The 18,272-nt window shown below is 39.4% G+C and overlaps 1 protein-coding gene across 1 annotated transcript; it reads left to right on the forward strand.

The window, feature by feature from the left end:
- Positions 1 to 2,460: 2,460 nt before the first annotated feature.
- LOC141363325 (poly(rC)-binding protein 4-like) lies at positions 2,461 to 13,838 on the forward strand. Its single transcript, XM_073865964.1, has 4 exons — positions 2,461 to 2,488; positions 3,554 to 3,624; positions 8,202 to 8,371; positions 11,716 to 13,838. Exons 1-4 carry the CDS (start codon positions 2,461 to 2,463, stop codon positions 12,053 to 12,055), a joined length of 609 nt encoding a protein of 202 aa, XP_073722065.1. The 3' UTR covers positions 12,056 to 13,838.
- The last annotated feature ends 4,434 nt before the right edge of the window (positions 13,839 to 18,272 follow it).

Below are 18,272 nucleotides of genomic sequence, written 5' to 3' on the forward strand. Positions count from 1 at the left end.
AAACCCCCACCAAACTGAGTACTGATCTGAGACCAGTTTGTCCATTGTCTAGTTCGCACTAGGGCTGCACGATACATTGCATGTCAGTTAAGCGGGTTCTTTGATTAGTAGTAAATTGCCATTACCTGCTTTCAGATGGAACGCCATTTGCTACACAAAGCCGTAGTTCACTGACAATCGGTGCAGTTTCACATTCATTATTGTTGGTGTATCACCTGTGATAATGAATGCGATATGGCCCAGCTTGTAAGTGTACTTAGGCTCTTTGTAATAAATGCCGCTCCATTTGAAAGCAGGCGATGGCGATTTACTACTCATCGAAGAACCGACATTACTGACGAGATGCGTGAGTTTTGCAAGCGATTTATCGACCCCCAGGACAATGAGACAAACAGACCCAGTTCCTGCTGCTGTGAAGGTCATCACACCACTGATCTACTGACCGTCCTTCAACGAGATGCCCAGTCGATGCCTGACCAATGACCAACCGGCGGAAACAGTTTAATTCGCTTACCCGTTCACATACCCCGATAGTATTTATATATATAAAAATATATGTATCTCTCTCAGGGGTTTTCTCCTCCTAGGAGTTTTCCTCGTGGACTAGCCAGGAGGGTTTTTCTCCTAGGGGTTTTTTTCATCCCCTGGAGAGTCCCCCACCTTTGGGTTAACTTACTACTTTACTGTATACGTTACATAGTTCACACATAATACACTTTGTAACTGCAAATCCTCATGGGTGCAATAAATTATATTTGTAATGCTGAAGATTTTTTGTGCAAAGTTAATGATGACACACAATTGCTGCGTCCGATACCGCCTACTTCCATACTATATAGTAGGCAAAAAGCAGTATGCGAGGCAAGTAGTATGTCCAAATTCATAGTATTCCAAAAATGGCAGAGCAAGTGGACCCTTTACTATCCCGTGAGCTTCCGGGAGAGGAGTTATCTCACGAATAAGAAGGATATCCATTGTTTTATCCAAAAGCGGTAACATGGCTCTTATTAAATATAAATTTTATTTTATTTTATTTATATAGCTCTTTTCACAATTGTTTAATTATTTCAAAGCAGCTTTAAATTAATAGATGCAATAAAAAACACAAAATCATAAAACATGAGCAGCAGAATACAGCGGTTAAGATAAAAAATACTAGTGAGTGTAGTAATAATGTAACGTATATAAGAGGGTGCTAAGTTAAGCCAATGTCAGCAGACACCCCAAGGGTTCAAAAAAACACCTAGGAGAAAAACCCTGTGGGAAAAGTCCTAGGAGGGGAAAACCCCTTGGGAGAGAACCAGACATAGTTGATTCTATAGAGGATATATTATATAATAGGTACACTTTTTTTTACAATTTTATGGGGATTCAAACATAGTATATATGTATACACGGATAAGTAGATCAGACGGGGGCAGCTGGTGGTCGTTGGTCTGACATTGGTTAGGCATCACGATGAAAGAAGGCCAGTAGATCAGTGGGATGAAGACCTCCATGGCAGATACATATATTAAAGGGGCATTCTCCAATTAAATGGGTGATTTTAAACCTCTACCTAATTTTCTAAAATAGGCTGGCCGATGTCTGATACCACTACAAGAACCACTCTAAAAACATATACTTGCCACGTAGCCACGCAGCATTAGTCAGTGTCCTGTTTGATGAACCCGCACTAATTAACAGAACACCCAACCCATTAACCCATTATCCTACAGCAGCACTAATTTAATTTAGCATCCAACCTGAATGTTTGACAAAAACCTGAACCAGATCTGTACACTGGGCAATTACAGTTAGAAGTACTATAGTGTTATCTTGTTAAGGGTTATCTTGTGATCTGACTCCACTTCCAATGTGAATGCAGAGAAACTTGTTTTCTCTTGTTTATTTTTGCTCCACAAAGTAGATTGAGTTAAATGTTAAACAGACCCTAGAGTGCACAGACCCTAAAATATACTCCTTTGGAAGCGCTTGATCTCAGATGTACCAAAAAGCCATCAGCCACCCAGGTTCAAGCTAATACACCTGAGCTCCATGAAGCATACGGGCACATGTAGATTAGACCTGCAAAAATGGGCCAAGCCTTACAAGACTTCACAGGCAGCTCCTGGGGCTTCTCACAGCCATTACAAATTTCAAACTAAAGCAAAAGGAGGGACTCTCTCTCTTTTCTTCTCGCTCCGAGCCTCTCGTATTTTTCCATCCAATTATCCAGCCACCCCAAGTTATTCTGCAATGCCTTTCAACTTGTCTGGAGATTCCCAACGTTTGTTTAGCAGAAGGTTTGTCGTGCAGGCGCTCCTATAACCAGCAGACTGTTGAACATTAAGGTAAATAAGCACTTTTGCAGCAAATGTGAGAATCAAAAAATGCCCTGCGAGCAATTGGAGAAGTGGAAATAAATGTAATAGTTGCCCCTCCTGCCGGTAAAACTACGAGAGCACATCCACTCGTGATATGGCTGGGGAATTCGATTATGTCGGAGGTAAAAGCTCATCAGTCAAGGCAATGTTTCAGTCTATTAAATAGGCCCCTGATGGGATGGAAGGCAGTGTTGGGTCTGGACCGCCCGCTGTTACAGGAAGTGGAAGGCTAGCTTTGTCATAAACGGTTAGGTGATAACATCCAGGTTTATCTATTAGATAGAAGTATGCTTCATGAGAACTGTAAAAATCGGTTATGGTGGATAGAATGAATTAAAGGGACAGTAGGCAACTTACATTGCAAACAAACACTAGGCCCAAGATAAAAGCTTATCTTAATGTAAGTTGGGGACGTGTACACCAAAACGTTTAAACACGGCCGGGTGCCAACTCTAGGTGCTTTTCAGCTTTTTATCAGCTGAGCATTTGGTTGCTATGATACTCCTGATATGTGGTTGAATGATGCACCGGTTGATGGTTGTGAAATTTGTCCCAACCCTCCTCCACTGTGATTGGACGGCCGAGTGAGAAGTGACATTGACGAGCTGAGCGTTTCACTCTTGGTTCTCAGCCCTAAGTGTGTGCCAACGCTCAGTGCGGGCAAAACCCGACAGCTGCTGGCATTTTTGAAAACAATTAAAAAACATACAGCGGCTTAAACACCTTGGTGTGCACGCCCCCTTAATGTCGAACGACGTCAAACTGACATTTAAATAGTTATTATAATTTATTACTATTACTATTAGCTTACCGAAGTAAATAAGGGTGAGGCAAGTAGACTTCAAGAAGAATCGAGCCTTCAAATGCAAGCTATTGGTGTATCCAATATCGTCAGGCAGCTTAAATGAGCGACTAGTGGCACATAAATTACACTTCACCTTTAACAAAGAGTTTATCACATAAGCTAAAGTCACTTGAAACTGTCACTTATCTCTTTCCCACGTTTCCCCGGAGAAAGAAAGATAAGTACTGTGTATGGTGGGAGAGAGGAAAAGGGCACGTGACTTTACTCTGAAATGAGATTCTTACAAATTTACTGCAAAAGAAAGAAGAAAATACTAAATGAAAGACATACTGTAAGCAAACAAACACACTGAAGTGATTTCTCCTGTGGTTTGTTCACCTAGTATCTGTTCGTCTTCCAGGCATGGACTCCAGCTCCCAGACGGCATCACAAGAACTCCTCATTCCAAACGACGTAAGAGATCTTTACTTTTCTGTTTCTTTTTTTTAAGGCGAATGTTTGTAAAGCCAAGCTTTCATCTTTGGAGTTTTAATTGGGATAATGAGATTAAAATCTGAAGATGTTAATTATAAAATCTCTTCGCAGAAGGAAATCAGGGCAGGATTGCTTTATAAAGCAGTGTGTTTGTCTTTTCATGCGGTGCTTGGTCATGCAGAATTACATAAACCCTTTTTTGTTTCATTAAATACACGACCCGTGCTTTAATTAGCTTTCTGTCAGTTGTATGAGGTCCAGTTCAACCCAGTCATGGCGTCTGATGTGCATAGCATTGCTCTGCTGTCAAAACAGAGATGGTAAATAAAGCCTCAGCCGTTTGTCAGAGCTGGCACTCCGGGGGCATGCGGGACGTTCCCTTCATGCCTGTTGACCGTGGCTCCCTCTCGCCCCACATCTCTCTAAGATCACAGGATTCATGGATTGGCAGAGAACCCAGCATATACTCTGACCACACATTCAACCTATAATTACAGCTGCTCTTGCTTTGTTATTTTAATGCCACTTTACTAGTGATACTAGTAGGTGTAGTAGTCGTCTAATATTTGTGGGTTTTTAATAAAACAGTTGATCTGGAATTCTGTCTTAGTATCGGTTTCAAAATAAAGCACTGTGCCTGTAATGGATCCACTTTTTTTTCTTTAAAATGCATTTCCAGTACAAATGCACCGATACAAAAATGTTTCAATGATTGACGGTTATTCTGACCAATATCTGTCGATACCGATAGTTTTGTGGTTTTATTAACTTGCATTAACTAAATTCTGAAGAATACATTTTCTTAATGTTATTAATTCACAAAATGACCATTAACATGTTTCATAAACATTAAACTAGTCAAGTTTTTTTACATTTTCTATACATGTAGCTTAAATTGATTGCATTGCACTCTTTTGATTGACAGAATATATCGGTTACAACTATCATCTGCTTTTAAACTATCGGCAGATAGTGTGAAAATTTGCTTTTGTCAACCGATACCGATTACTACCCCTTATCGATGCATCTCTAATTTCCAGTAGTATTTGTTTTAAAGCTGGAATCCGCAACTTTCTCCTCTCTATCGCCATCTCTGTTTAACACATAAAATTGCAGCTAACTTTACATTCTTTATGTGGATTGAAATCGAAAATTTGCTTTTTTAACAGATACCGATTACTAGCCGATATCTGTGCATCTCTCATTTCCAGTAGTATTTATTTTAAAGCGGGAATCCGCAACTTTTGCCTCTCTATCGCCATCTCTGTTTAACACATAAAATTGCAGGTAACTTTACATTCTTTATGTGGATTGAAATCGAAAATTTGCTTTTTTAACCGATACCGATTACTAGCCGATATCTGTGCATCTCTCATTTCCAGTAGTATTTATTTTAAAGCTGGAATCCGCAACTTTTTGCCTCTCTATCGCCATCTCTGTTTAACACATAAAATTGCAGGTAACTTTACATTCTTTATGTAGATTGAAATCGAAAATTTGCTTTTTTAACCGATACCGATTACTAGCCGATATCTGTGCATCTCTCATTTCCACTAGTATTTATTTTAAAGCTGCAATTCGTAACTTTTGCCTCTCTATCGCCATCTCTGTTTAACACATAAAATTGCAGGTAACTTACGTTCTTTATGTGGATTGAAGTCGAATTAAATCAGACTTACCTTTATACAAAAATTGTACCCAACAGCTCATACAGATCATAAATAAAAATAATTCACAACTATACGCTTACAATATTAATGTACTCACTCAATACATATTTTTAATGAAAAAAGTTACAGATTTTTGCTTTAAACAATTAAGTGTAAACAATAATGTAATGTTGTCATTGTGATTTGTGAATGACAACAACGATTCGGGCCGGATCCCCCTGAAGTCAAATGTTCCCGTGTGGATCCGGCCCAAAGTCGTTTCCTGTCTGGGTTTGAAAAACACCTAGGTTGCACATGTGCAGTTATTCTTAGTGAATCACCTTCAATTTAGTGTCAAATCAATGTCTTTTTTTGGGAATTGGAATTTCAGTAAGGGGTTGGGTAAATTATTTTGTTATCGAGGCAGATTACTCACACAGATTTGAAGTGAATCAGCATTTGCGTAGTTGACTGTATGCATTATCTGAAGCGATCCGGTACAAGCGTTAATCATTGATTACCTTCAGGCACTCAGGAACATTAAGATTCAGCTCGTATCAGACCGACATCAGCCTTAAATGAAACTTGACTTTCCTCAATGTATTCCTAAGCCGCTAGACCTCATTTCTAAAACTCAGCAAACATTACAAGATAAACTTCAAAGAAACTGCATCAGTTTTTCCAATCAAGGGCCAACGTAGCACACTCGTACATTCATATTCCCGCACAAATGCATAAACAGGGAGAAGGAGAGCATGTATTATTGAAATACCCTCACAGCAATGCGATTCCAAAGCAAGGCGACATCAAACAGACATCAAACGGCTGGCAGAAGAAGTTGTTTATCATTCTCAATCAGGTTTCTCTCTACAGACGACCTGCTATTTCCGTGGCAAAGATCCCCGTTAAATCACCACGAACACGTTGCAATTATACCGGGATCAGATGGGAGCTTGAGAGCGAGGCAGTTGCGGGGGATTCAGCTGGGTCCATAAGTCAGATATCTACCTGCTCTGCAAGAGGCGGATGGGAATTTTGGCAACATTGCTTTTAGCTGGCGGGAGACATATCCTCCCCAGATTTTCATAAATTAAAGCCGACAATGGCTGTACACTTAAAATAGACCTGTCTCCAGCTTGGCAAGAGTATATGCATCTCTCCTGCTTAGATTTGACCCATAGCTTATGGTTGTCACCCTTGTGCGATTGATTGATACAATGAGCCACTGTGAGCCTTCTTTTTGTTGGTTGTAGCGCACCCAAGTATATTTTCAAGAGTACCTTGACTGTAGTTTAACGAAAATGAGTACCATTTTTATGGGTGTTTGTTTATATGTCCTGTGGCTCTGAGACACATGAATAACTCATGGCTTTTTCTAAATGAAGGATGTCGGTAAGATGTATGGTGCAGTACACGGGGCATATTCTGGAATGCTCTGTATCAAGGTGGCAGCGGCCTACTACACACGCTTGCCTACAATCAGCAGCGCCATTAATAGACCCCGGGCACTGGGGAGAGCTGTGTGACGAATCAGAGGCTTTGACGTCTGAATGACTTGTGAGGAAAGGAATGCTTTGTGGAGGAACACGTAGACTCGTTCACACATTTCCATCCACACACTTGTAGTGAGGGTTGGGGGCTGGGACACGAGGTTAACAAAAGACAAGCTGTCAGTCATTTGAATGATAAACCTCCGACTCATCCTTGTTAGGGTCACTTCACTTTATCATCATCTAGGCTTGACACCAAGCCATAAGGGTCACCCAACCCCCTTGCCCTCTTCGTGCAACTATACACACCTCAAATTTGGGGAATAACCAGAAATAACTGGTACACCATCAAGTGTGGTGTGCTGATTTGTCCCCAACCGGCTGTTTTAATAGACCAAAACCAGCTAAGTTTTAGACAAGTCAGAATCTTCTTTTCATCAGTCTTCTTGCTTTGCAAGCACCCAACATTTTCGAAAGCCGGATGCGCCACATAGGATGAATTGAGTTCACCACCTGTCATCGGTTTAAACCGTCTAGATCCACAAAATAAACAGAACCATTAGCGGATGCTCGGTACAGAGGCAGTGCCATGCGTAGGCACAGCCTTGTCAGATGAATGCATTGATAAACCGGCACCTTCTTGACTCGGCGACCTACAGCAGTATTCACAGTAATGCAGAGGCAAATGTGACGGCATGCACACGGCAGTAGACCGAATTCTTGGTCTAGAAACGCATTAGATATAGGCATGGGACCGCAAATGTTGATCCGGAAAATCAATAGTCACTTAGCAACGCAAGTGGGTGGGTAGGATTATATGTCATGTTTTATGAATTTTGACAGGATTGCAGTTGACCAAGCGCTGGGGACGTCTAGCTGTCCCAGTTGTAGCTATGCAATATTTTGGTTTTCATACAGTTGGTATGTTTGTCTGATTAGGTTTGGGAATCGATAACCGCTTTCATTTTTTTGAAATACCAAATCGTTTTGATAGCGTTCGGTACTGATCATTGTTCTTCAATGCCTTAAGCTGTTTGTGTTTCCTGAATTACAATTCAGTGGCGGTGCTGGATCTACAACACAACGTCAAGAGAAATTATGATTTATGAGTCTGAATTTAATGCAATAAAAAGAAACTCAAGGTTGCTGGAAAAAGCTATAAATAAACTATATTAAATTGCCCACGCTTGTTGCATGCAACACATATCCAGCAGTATACCGATCATAAACAGATAGACTTGTATGAGCAGGTACATCTGTCAATAGGACTAATGAATCTTAAACTTGTGAGTTATGTCCATCTCCAGGGCTGATAGCCAATTTTCTTACTGTATATTTTGATGGGATGCAATGTTGTAACATTCACTATGTGCACATTTGCTTTAGATCCAATAATGAATCCACATTTTTCCCACAGCTAATTGGTTCAATAATCGGCAGGCAAGGTACAAAAATCAACGAGATCCGTCAGGTATCCGGGGCCCAGATTAAAATCGGCAGTCAACTGGACAGCACCAGTGACCGACACGTCACCATCACAGGCTCCCCAATCAGCATCAACCTGGCCCAGTATCTAATCACATCTTGGTAAGCACTGGACGCCAACCCATCATAACAGACCCAGGGTGTTCCTACCTAACAACTATGTATGTCTATCAAGGGTTGCATTTGACTACATGATGCTGACCAATTTTGAGATGCTTGACTTATGGGAGTATTCTGTTTGGGTCTTTCCACTCTATAGTTTGCTGGTCGTATGTGAGCAAAGGCGTAGCACAACTACAAAGCAAGATGATGTGGAGGGCGAGGGATTAATTGGCCAGGTTTCAAGCCAGAAGCTTGTTAGAGCGAACGCAGGGCTGCCTCATAGACAGACTGTAATTTTCTTCCACGAGGTCTATGCGGTTTCTAATTTGATAAAATGTTGTGGCAGGCAAGAAAGATTTTTTTTACTTTGAAAAGGCTTCCCTGTTATTGCCGTAGCATGATGTAATTCGCTAATGTAAGAAAATTGATAGTTTCGTTTCTTTATGAAAATGACAGTTTTAAGGCCAATTCGATTAACATAAGGTAGATTTTGTTAAACACTCAAAAATCAAACAGGAAGGATAGAAATGTATAAGTTTTGTTAGTTAAAAGTTCAAATAGGGACGACAAAAATTTAAACTGTGGACCTAAGCATATTCACTATAATGAGGAAATTGAATAAATTAGACTCCACTCGAAATGAGAGACTCATTCAACAAGTAGTTACTGCCGTTTCAGACGGAGAAATAATAGATGCAGTAGCATGGACTCGACTACATATTAATTCTCCCACCAAATTATGACTCAGCAAGTTGATGGGGAGCAATAATTAGGTCTTGAATGAAATATTCATGCTTGTCTCAGGTGTGTTCAACAAGCAGACTGGTGCATAATGTCAAACCTATTCTGAGAAGCCCCTCATTATTTTATTGGAGGTTGTTTTGTTTGTTTGAAGATTTTTTGGAAAGATTTTGTTGTTTTGATTATGTCTTAATATTATTGAGTTTCTCATTAGTTGAAGTCATATTACTTTAGTTTTTTGCAGATCACGGAGGCACTCCTTAATGAGTTCAAGCCAAAATCAAACACGATTATTCATTTCCTGAAGGTCTTATCGGTAGACGTCAGTGTCACTAACAATACTTTATTTGATAGCTGTTTCCGTGCATTGCATCAGATTGTTCTGCATATTGAACACACCCCCACTTGATTTTGTGACATGACATCGATTGAACACAAGCCCTTTAATGTCAACAAACAAATCGCACTTTTGATTACATGCATTTGCAATTTGTAACGTGTTGACAAATGCATCTTCTTTTTTTTAACGACTTTATACACTGCAAACTATTTTCTTAATCAGTATTTTTGTGTGGTTTTCAAAAATGAAGAAAAATCTGAGAATCAAACCTGCGTAAGACTCAATATAATATAGGCTATCTTGAATTTTTTGACTCCATTGGCAAACTGTTTTCACGTTTTAGGCCCTGTCCCACATGGCGCACTTCATGTGGACTTTCGGTCTAGTGGCTTTAAATTGCACGCGCTCGCTTAAGCCTGGGATACACTGCATGATTATTGGCTGTCCCAGATGAAAGATTGCCATCGTAAAACAATCGTCTCGATTTCTGTGATCGTGGCTCTTTATCGGTGGTCCTATGTCGTACAATGAAAGAGGTTCAAAGACGTCCGTTTTTCCAGTCTTGCGTCCAAAGATAGCCTACGATAGTTTTCTGACAGTGTCAGAAATTTGGCATGATCACCGCACAGTGTGTTTGCTGCTATGACCTGCGTGCTGGTATTTGTTTACCACGAGCACTTGCTGGTGACGTTGCGCTAACGTGTGACGCAGCCGCCAAAGCTTCCGTGTCATCATCGTACAGTCTACATGCCTGTCGCACCCAAGTTTAAATGATCCATGTCGCACAGTGTGATAAGGTAATGGTCTTATAGGAGGGCAAAAATCCTGCAGTGTATTCCAGGCTTGAGTCTACGAGTCTGTAGGGTAGGGTTCCCCAAATCTTACCCTTGAGGGCCGGAGCACTGCTGAGTTTAGCTCGAACCCTGATCAAACACACCTGATCAAGCTAATCAAGGTCTTCATGATCACTAGAAAATCACAGGTGGGTAAGTTTATTAGGGTTGGACCTAAACTATGTAGTGCTCCGGTCCTTCATGGTAAGATTTGGGGATCCCTGCTGTAGGGTGTCCCATCTATCATTTATAAGCTCCGAAGTGTGCTCATCAATACCCTCTTTGCACACTTGATGCTGTCTTCGGTGAAGTCCGCACTGCAGCAGGTTTCGTGCACTTTACCAACCCAGAAGTCCTTGCGAAAGACCAATCAGACGACGGAAGGAAGGAGTTTACACTGATGAGCAACTTCTATTCCTTTTTCCGTTGTGACACTTGTGTCTGTTCCAAAATATGACTCCGTTGCAACCTCTTGGACTTGCGTCAAGGGTCCTTAAGGTCTGCACTACTGATGTTATCAAAGGCCCTGTCCCAAATGGCGCACCTTTCGGTCTCGTGGCCTTAAATTGCGCGTGCTCGCTTAGTCTACAAGCCCGTTGGGTGTCCCATCTGTCATTTTTATGCTTTAAATTGTGCTCATCAGAGCCCCCTTTGCCCCCTTGATGCGGTCTCCGGCGAAGCCCGCAATGCAGCAGGATTCGCGCACTTTACAATTCAAAAGTCCTTGCGTAAGAGCAATTAGACCAATCCGACGATGGAAGGGAGGAGTTCACACTGACGGGCAACTTCTCTTCCTATTTCTGGCGTGATGCTCGAGTCTGTCCCAAAACACGACTCCGGTGCACCCACGTGGACCCGCATCAAGGGTCCCTAAAGTCTGCACTCTATGATGTCATCAAAGTGTGGACTCTGAGGAGGACCACAAGTCGGGAGTGTTCCATTTGGGACAGGGCCATAGACTTTCAAAACAAGAAAACTATTTGCAAATGTGAATAAACTGAATTCAGGATAAAATCCAAGTCTTATGGATGTTTTGCTTCTGAGGTAAATGTCTTTTTTACTGGAAAACGAGCCAAAAATACTGATTTAAGATGATTTGTTTGCAGTGTAAATTTAAAAGAAATGCTACTGAAATTGAAATCATTTTGTTTCTTTTTCCTAAGCCCCTACCCACGCCATCACCCCGAATTAAACAGCTCCTTTCCCATGAGTGCAAAGGTCCCCCCTCAAATAATCTGTTGCAACCACCAGCAAAACACACCTCTCTTATGATTTTCGTTTCTGTTTTTCTTTTCGATTTTCGTTTGTTTTTTCTCAATTTTTGTTTAACATGTCTTTTATTTGACCTTCTAACCCTTCTCCATTCGCCTCCCTCTCCTGTTCCTCCACCCTCCTCCCCTCCACCTCCTCCCCCTCCCTTCCTCGTACAGTTTAGAGACCGCCAAATCCACTGCCCAGTCCTCCTCCATGTCGACCCCTGTAGACCTCAACATGAGCTTCACCCAGACTGCTCCCCATGCATCGTCCTCTGCCGCAGCCCTGGCAGCGATGGGTGGCCTGCCCCACGCTCCAATCTTGGGCGCCCCCTATACCCTTCCCCTCTCCAGCCTCCTGGGAATCAAATCCGTCCCCTTCCTGGCACTCTCGGCACCTGCCGCCAGCGCAGCGGCCGCTGCCCCCGCTCACGGCACCCTGGCTTCCTACACCGCCAAGATCTCTTCCGCTAACGGCATCAAGAAACCGGAGCGACAGAAGTTCGCACCCTACTGAGGAACTTCCACCAATTTCCAGTGACGGGGATCCTTTTCCTCTAGCCTGATGTAGCCGTGTAGTCGAAAACCGAAAGTACCAATTTGTTTTTGTTTTGTAGCTCGTCCTGAGAAAGGTAGGAAAATAATGGCATCATTTGTTTTACGTTGTTTTCTGGCTGAGGTAGCCGCTAAAGCCATAGACTATTCCTAATCTCCTATTTTCCCGAAATCTTTACACACGTTTGTCTGCTCTTATTTATTGATAACAATGAAATATTCCCGCAAAGAGTTTATAACGTACGACACTGTTGACTGATGCTAATCTCTTATTATGTATCAGCTTTTATACAATATGATGTCTGTGAATGCTTCTGTATACAACTTTCAGATTTTTCTTTTTTTTTAGAAATCTGTATTAAATTAAAAATATGGAGAAAAATGTTTTTAAAATGACAACAGATCTAAACCTCGCTTTTGTGTTAAATTTTTACGTTTCGTTCACATTCGTTTTAAAATGTTATTTATTTTATTTATTGTACGTATTGAGTGTTTCTTTTACGATCAATGTTTGTTTTCTGTAACAGCTGCAGGTAAAAAAACAAAAACAAAAAAAATCTTTAAATATCTTCCATTCGATCATGGTTACACACATTCTGACACGCATCTGAGTAACCAAGAACAAGACGGATCTTTCTGGAAAGCGTCCAGCGCCACAGTGAAGTCTAGCATAATAAAAGTCCAAATACTGAACTGATTCTTTCTGAACTCGTACGGACGCTCACGTCCGTGTCAGGGGTTTTCGTCACTGTTTCTGACGGCGTAAAAGACTACTATGCATGGTGACTTCCCTTGTCGTAAACTAATGCTGCATGTTGACTCGGCCCCGTACGCGCACACACTAGCAACGACTTTTAAAATAGGCAGTGTTGCAGAAGAGCAATATTGGTTCCAGAGTGCTAAAACACACCGATTTAGATGTAAACATACTGTAGCTACAGTCATTATGATTATGCTCGATCACAAGAGTATATTACACAGACTTCCTATTTGTTTTTCTTTTTATTAAAATTAATATAGAAAATATCACACTTATTTTTCTAAAACTAGAGTCCTAAAATTGAATGTGACCACTCATTCACACGTAGATGTTGTGTAACCTTGTCATTTGATTTCTTTCATTGGGTTATTTGTTTAGATATACTTCTCTCAAACGTCTGTCCCATACTCATTTGCATGAATTTAACTTGGCGTCTATGCAAAACATCTCGGGGGTGGTTCAGCGAAGTATCCTATGTCAACAGCCCAGAACAAACCATTGTTGAGAAAGAGCTGATTGACAAAACCCGAACCCAAGAACAACGATGCTTTTACGAACCATTCTTTGTATAATATATATATACACATGAATATATACGTTGTATTATATCCATACTTCCCATTCCGAAGCCTAACACGTAACCACCCTTTCACAAACTACTGTATATGAAATGACACAGTGTGGCCATGACATGCACTGTTGCACTTCACAATGAGAGTTCGGAAAACCGTTCGGATGCTTGAATTTTCAGAGGTTTGGGAAGGTTTGTCAGCCTCAACATAAATGTAACTTCTGTTTTAGTTCCATTCATCATTGCCATACAAATGAATAATAAACACTGTATTAACGTAATTCAGCCTCTTTTGTCCTCTTTCAGCTGTGTGGGACAGCATTGATAGCTGGGAATGTGTGGGCCAGATGTCACAATGACTTATTTTGTTTTTGGTACATTATAGGATATTAGTCAAACTTAAATCTTGCATAAACAAGCCAGTTTAACAACTAAGCCCTCAGTAAGTGTTTTATTAAAGCAGTAAGCTACTAAAGCAAAAAGTTACAATGATTTTACAAGATTTTACAGATATTGTGGCAACAAGCAAAGCTCCTCAATGCAAAAAAATGACTTTCATACTAAGTATTTTTGTCTTGTTTTCAGTAAAAATATGTATTTTCTTCATGAGGAAGATGACCAAAGAAAATAAGTCTAATTTTTAGACAAAACATATGAACTTTAAGTAAATTAGTGCTTAAAACAAGCAAAAAATCTGACAATGGAATAATTTTTTTTCTTGAAATAAGTTTCCTTTTTTTCATAAACACTTAATTCAAGAATTTTTTTCTTATTCCATTGGCAGATTTTTTGCTTGTTTGAAGCACAAATTCACTTAAATTTTATATTTTTTGTCTAAAAACTAGATTTATTTTCCTATGTCATTTTGCTCATCGAGAAAATACATCTTAATTTAAGAATTTTTAGATATTTTTACTGAAAACAAGACAAAAATACTAAAAAAGAAAGTCATCTTAACAGTTGTAAAATCAATGGCTCATTGTCTATTTTAGTATGCAACAGTACTATGATACACTGCAAAAAATGATTTTCAAGAAAAAAATCTTAGTATTTTTGTCTTGTTTTCAGTAAAAACAACTAAAAATACTTAAATTAAGATGCTTTCTCTTGATGAGCAAAATTACCTAGAAAAATAAGTCTAGTTTTTAGACCAAAAATATAAAATTTAAGTGATTATGTGCATAAAACCAGCAAAAAAAATTGCCAATGGGGTAATCAAATTTTTCTTGAATTTAGTGTTTAAGAAAAATGTTCAATGTTTTTTTTTTTTTTTTTGCTTACCCCATTGGCTTGTTTTATGCACAAAATCACTTAAATTTGATATTTTTAGTCTAAAAACTAGACTTATTTTCTTGGGACATTTTACTCATCAAGAAAATGCATCTTAATTTAAGAATTTTTTAGATATTTTTACTGAAAACATGACAAAATACGAAGATTGTTTTTTTCTTGAAAATCATTCTTTGCAGTGTAAAAACACAAATGTTCAATAAATGTATTATGCATGGGTCTGTTGAATGCTTTATTCTGATTGGTTAAGAAATGTTCCATGTATATGCATTATTTTTCAATAAACACACACCTGACCTGTCAAATTTCTTAAAATAACCACCAGAGCAATTTTAGTTTTTTGGTATAAGCGTGGTACCCCTGGTGTAACTTCGCTTTGCGTCGTGCCGCATTACCGCCTTGGGTGTGCATTATTTCCTAATAATTCAAAGGCCCGTTTTCAATTATTACTTAATGAAAATAGGCTTTATGCCCAGCTGCACTACTTCCTGATCTTCAGCCAGCTCCTTGTTTCCTGTCTGCCATTATTGGACAAACTGATTAATCCAGGTGTGCCTGACCTCAGTAGTCACAACAACAATAATCAGACACACCTGGATTCATCAGTTTGTCCAATAATGGCAGACAGGAAACAAGGAGCTGGCCGAAGTTCAGGAAGTAGTGCAGCTGGGCATAAAGCCTATTAGGCCATCATTTACTCACCCTCAGGTTGTTTGAAACCTGTATAAACATTTTGAGGAATGTTTGTAATTAGGAATGTTCATTTCCATAACTATATATATACACATCTTGATGCATAGCCTTCCATTACGATACATTAAAGATACATATGAGCAGCTACCAATGCGATTCACCCCTTTGCGATGCAGTGCGGTCCAATACCATAAAAAAATATGATGCCATGCAATTTAATATGGTACATGCATACATAAATCTGTTTTTATGGATGCAATATGTTAGAAACGATGCATTGCGATGCAAATGCAAATTTGTATCCGATGCACAATTTTTAAACCAATGCATCGCATTTTTTACTTTTTATGCCGATGCACCATGCGAATCGGGTAATTTTGAGCCACAGAAGAAGAACCATTTACACATGCATCTCCAGGTAATGACTATAAGCATATTTATATTGCAGTTCTTCAAACCTTTTCAGCTGTTTTTATATTAATGAAGAATATTTATGATTATTTTTGATGAGTGTTGCTTTTTCAAATGCATGTTATAAACGACTCAAACTAACAGTATTAATTAACATTTATCATCCCTTAATATTATAATATAGATTTTTGTTGTATAATTAGTCACATATTCACATTATAGAAATCAGCTTAGTATTAATTTAGCACGCAATATCATATTCCTAACACTTGTAATTAGAAGACTTTTGTGTTCTGTCCAAGCATGACATTATGTTTTTACAAGCTTTAGCATCCTCTCAAAGCTAATTAAAAAGCTATCGCACGATGAGCTGTTAAAATAGACGCTCTAAAATAAGACGTCCATGCTTTGTTTGAACAAGTCTCTGTTGTGTCACTCATTGCACAAGGTGTATTTTCATTCCAGTGGAAAGACCCCTTGAGAGCAATACTGACGCATCTCTACGGCCATAGCCAAAATTCATGCGTATAATAAACAAACTCAGCTATAATAACATGCTGACACACCAGCCATCCTCGTGTCTTACAATCCCAGCTCGACCTCGGGCCGAGAGCGCCGCCCAACTGGCGGCTCGCCATAAGGCCATGCGACGACGCCAGAGAAGAAAGCCGACTATGAATAAAGCTTACACCTCATAGCAGCTGCTCAAACACAAACAAATTCTTACAGGCGGGGTTTGCCGTTGTGAACGGTTGGGAGCCCTAACCACAGTCTTCATCTCACACAACAACTCACCGGGCTCATTGTCGCCCATCAATGTCCATCGTATACGACCCCTACATTGAGTAATTACGACCCTGTCTGTAAAATCCAAGCTAAAGTCTCAATCAAATTATGACATTAAATTTCATTTCAATCTTTGACATGACCTTACGTAGTCAATGTAAGATATCAAGGTTATATTAAAATTAAATTTTGGGTTCTTACAGGATGGGTTTACAATCACGCGAGTTATAACTTCTTTCAGCCATGAGTGAGTGGAATAATAACTACAATTTACCAACAATTGATGACAATCTGAGGACTTTGTAGCTTAAAATGGAAGCTAGTAATTATAGGGCCTCTCGCTTGAGAGTTTGGCACACGAACAGAAGCGTGCGCCTCGTGCCACGTACTCGAAAAACCATTAAAGTGGGATTAAATCCAGAGGAAACGGAAATTCAGATCAGCCCATTTCAGCCCATTAAACGTAAAGTAGAGCGTATTTGTAGCCCAAAGCTATCTGGAAAGGACTGAGCATTATTTAGGGTCACTGTGACCTTCACAGAGGTCGGTATTTTGGAGTGTAACAGGAAAATAAAAGGAATTTTTAAATAGAAATGAAACAGCTGCAACTTCGCCAATGGACCGATCAAAACATAAAACTATTATTAAAAAATACAAATCTGAGGTATAGGTTTGAATGATTTTAGTTCTGGGCCTGGATTTGCCTTGAGCACCAAGTGATAACAAATAAGGCAATGTATGACATCCAGAAGCAGATATCCTCTCACGTTTTGGAAGAACAATTCTAATCTAAAGGGAAAGCATTTATGCATTGGCAAATATTGAAACAGGTATGTTGAACACTCCCACCACCTGCCATTGGTCAAACAAACACCATCCCAGCATTCATATTCAACAATGCTTCAGGTTTGAGTATTGAACACTAATGACAAAATGTTAACATCTGTTGTTTAAAAAAATACTTTTTAGGCATTTGAAATCATGTTATTCTTATATTAACTCTTTCCCTGCCAGTGTTTTTTTTTTAGTTGCTAGCCAGTGCCAGCATTTTTCATGATTTTTACCAAAGTTTAATGTCTACCAGAAAATAATATTCTTAAAATATATAAGCATACAATATAAAGAACTTTAAAAAAAAGTTTCATCCTACCTTCATTTGTTTTCTTTTTATCATCTCTCAAATATGGGTAGGCTTCTTCAAAAACACAAAATTTTAAGCAAAAAGCTGAAATAATTGAAATTTTATGACAGATTTTTGATAGAGATCAGATGCAGAGCGATCCACAAAACTTACACGGACATATAGCTGTTTGCCCTAGGGTGATACTTCCGAGTTTTGCGGATAAATATGGTGGATAATAGCTAGGGCTGGGCAAAAAAATCTATTTTTCGATTAATCTGTTTTTATTCCGTGGTTGATTCAAAATCGATTCTCACAGGCCACAAATCCCATTTTTTTGTTCAAACACTGAACGTAAAATAAAATAAAAACTTCTCCATTAGACATTACCCTTTTTTTGCCGAGAATCGAGTATAACAACCGAGTCTCGAATCCGTATCGAAAATCGGACAGAGAATCAAAATTGATAGCTTGTGAATCGAAATCGAATCGATCTGGAACATCTGAATCGATACCCAGCCCTAATAATAGCTGTATTGCTGAAAGCC

Source organism: Misgurnus anguillicaudatus, unplaced genomic scaffold (assembly GCF_027580225.2).
Source record: "Misgurnus anguillicaudatus unplaced genomic scaffold, ASM2758022v2 HiC_scaffold_34, whole genome shotgun sequence".
NCBI lineage: Eukaryota > Metazoa > Chordata > Actinopteri > Cypriniformes > Cobitidae > Misgurnus > Misgurnus anguillicaudatus.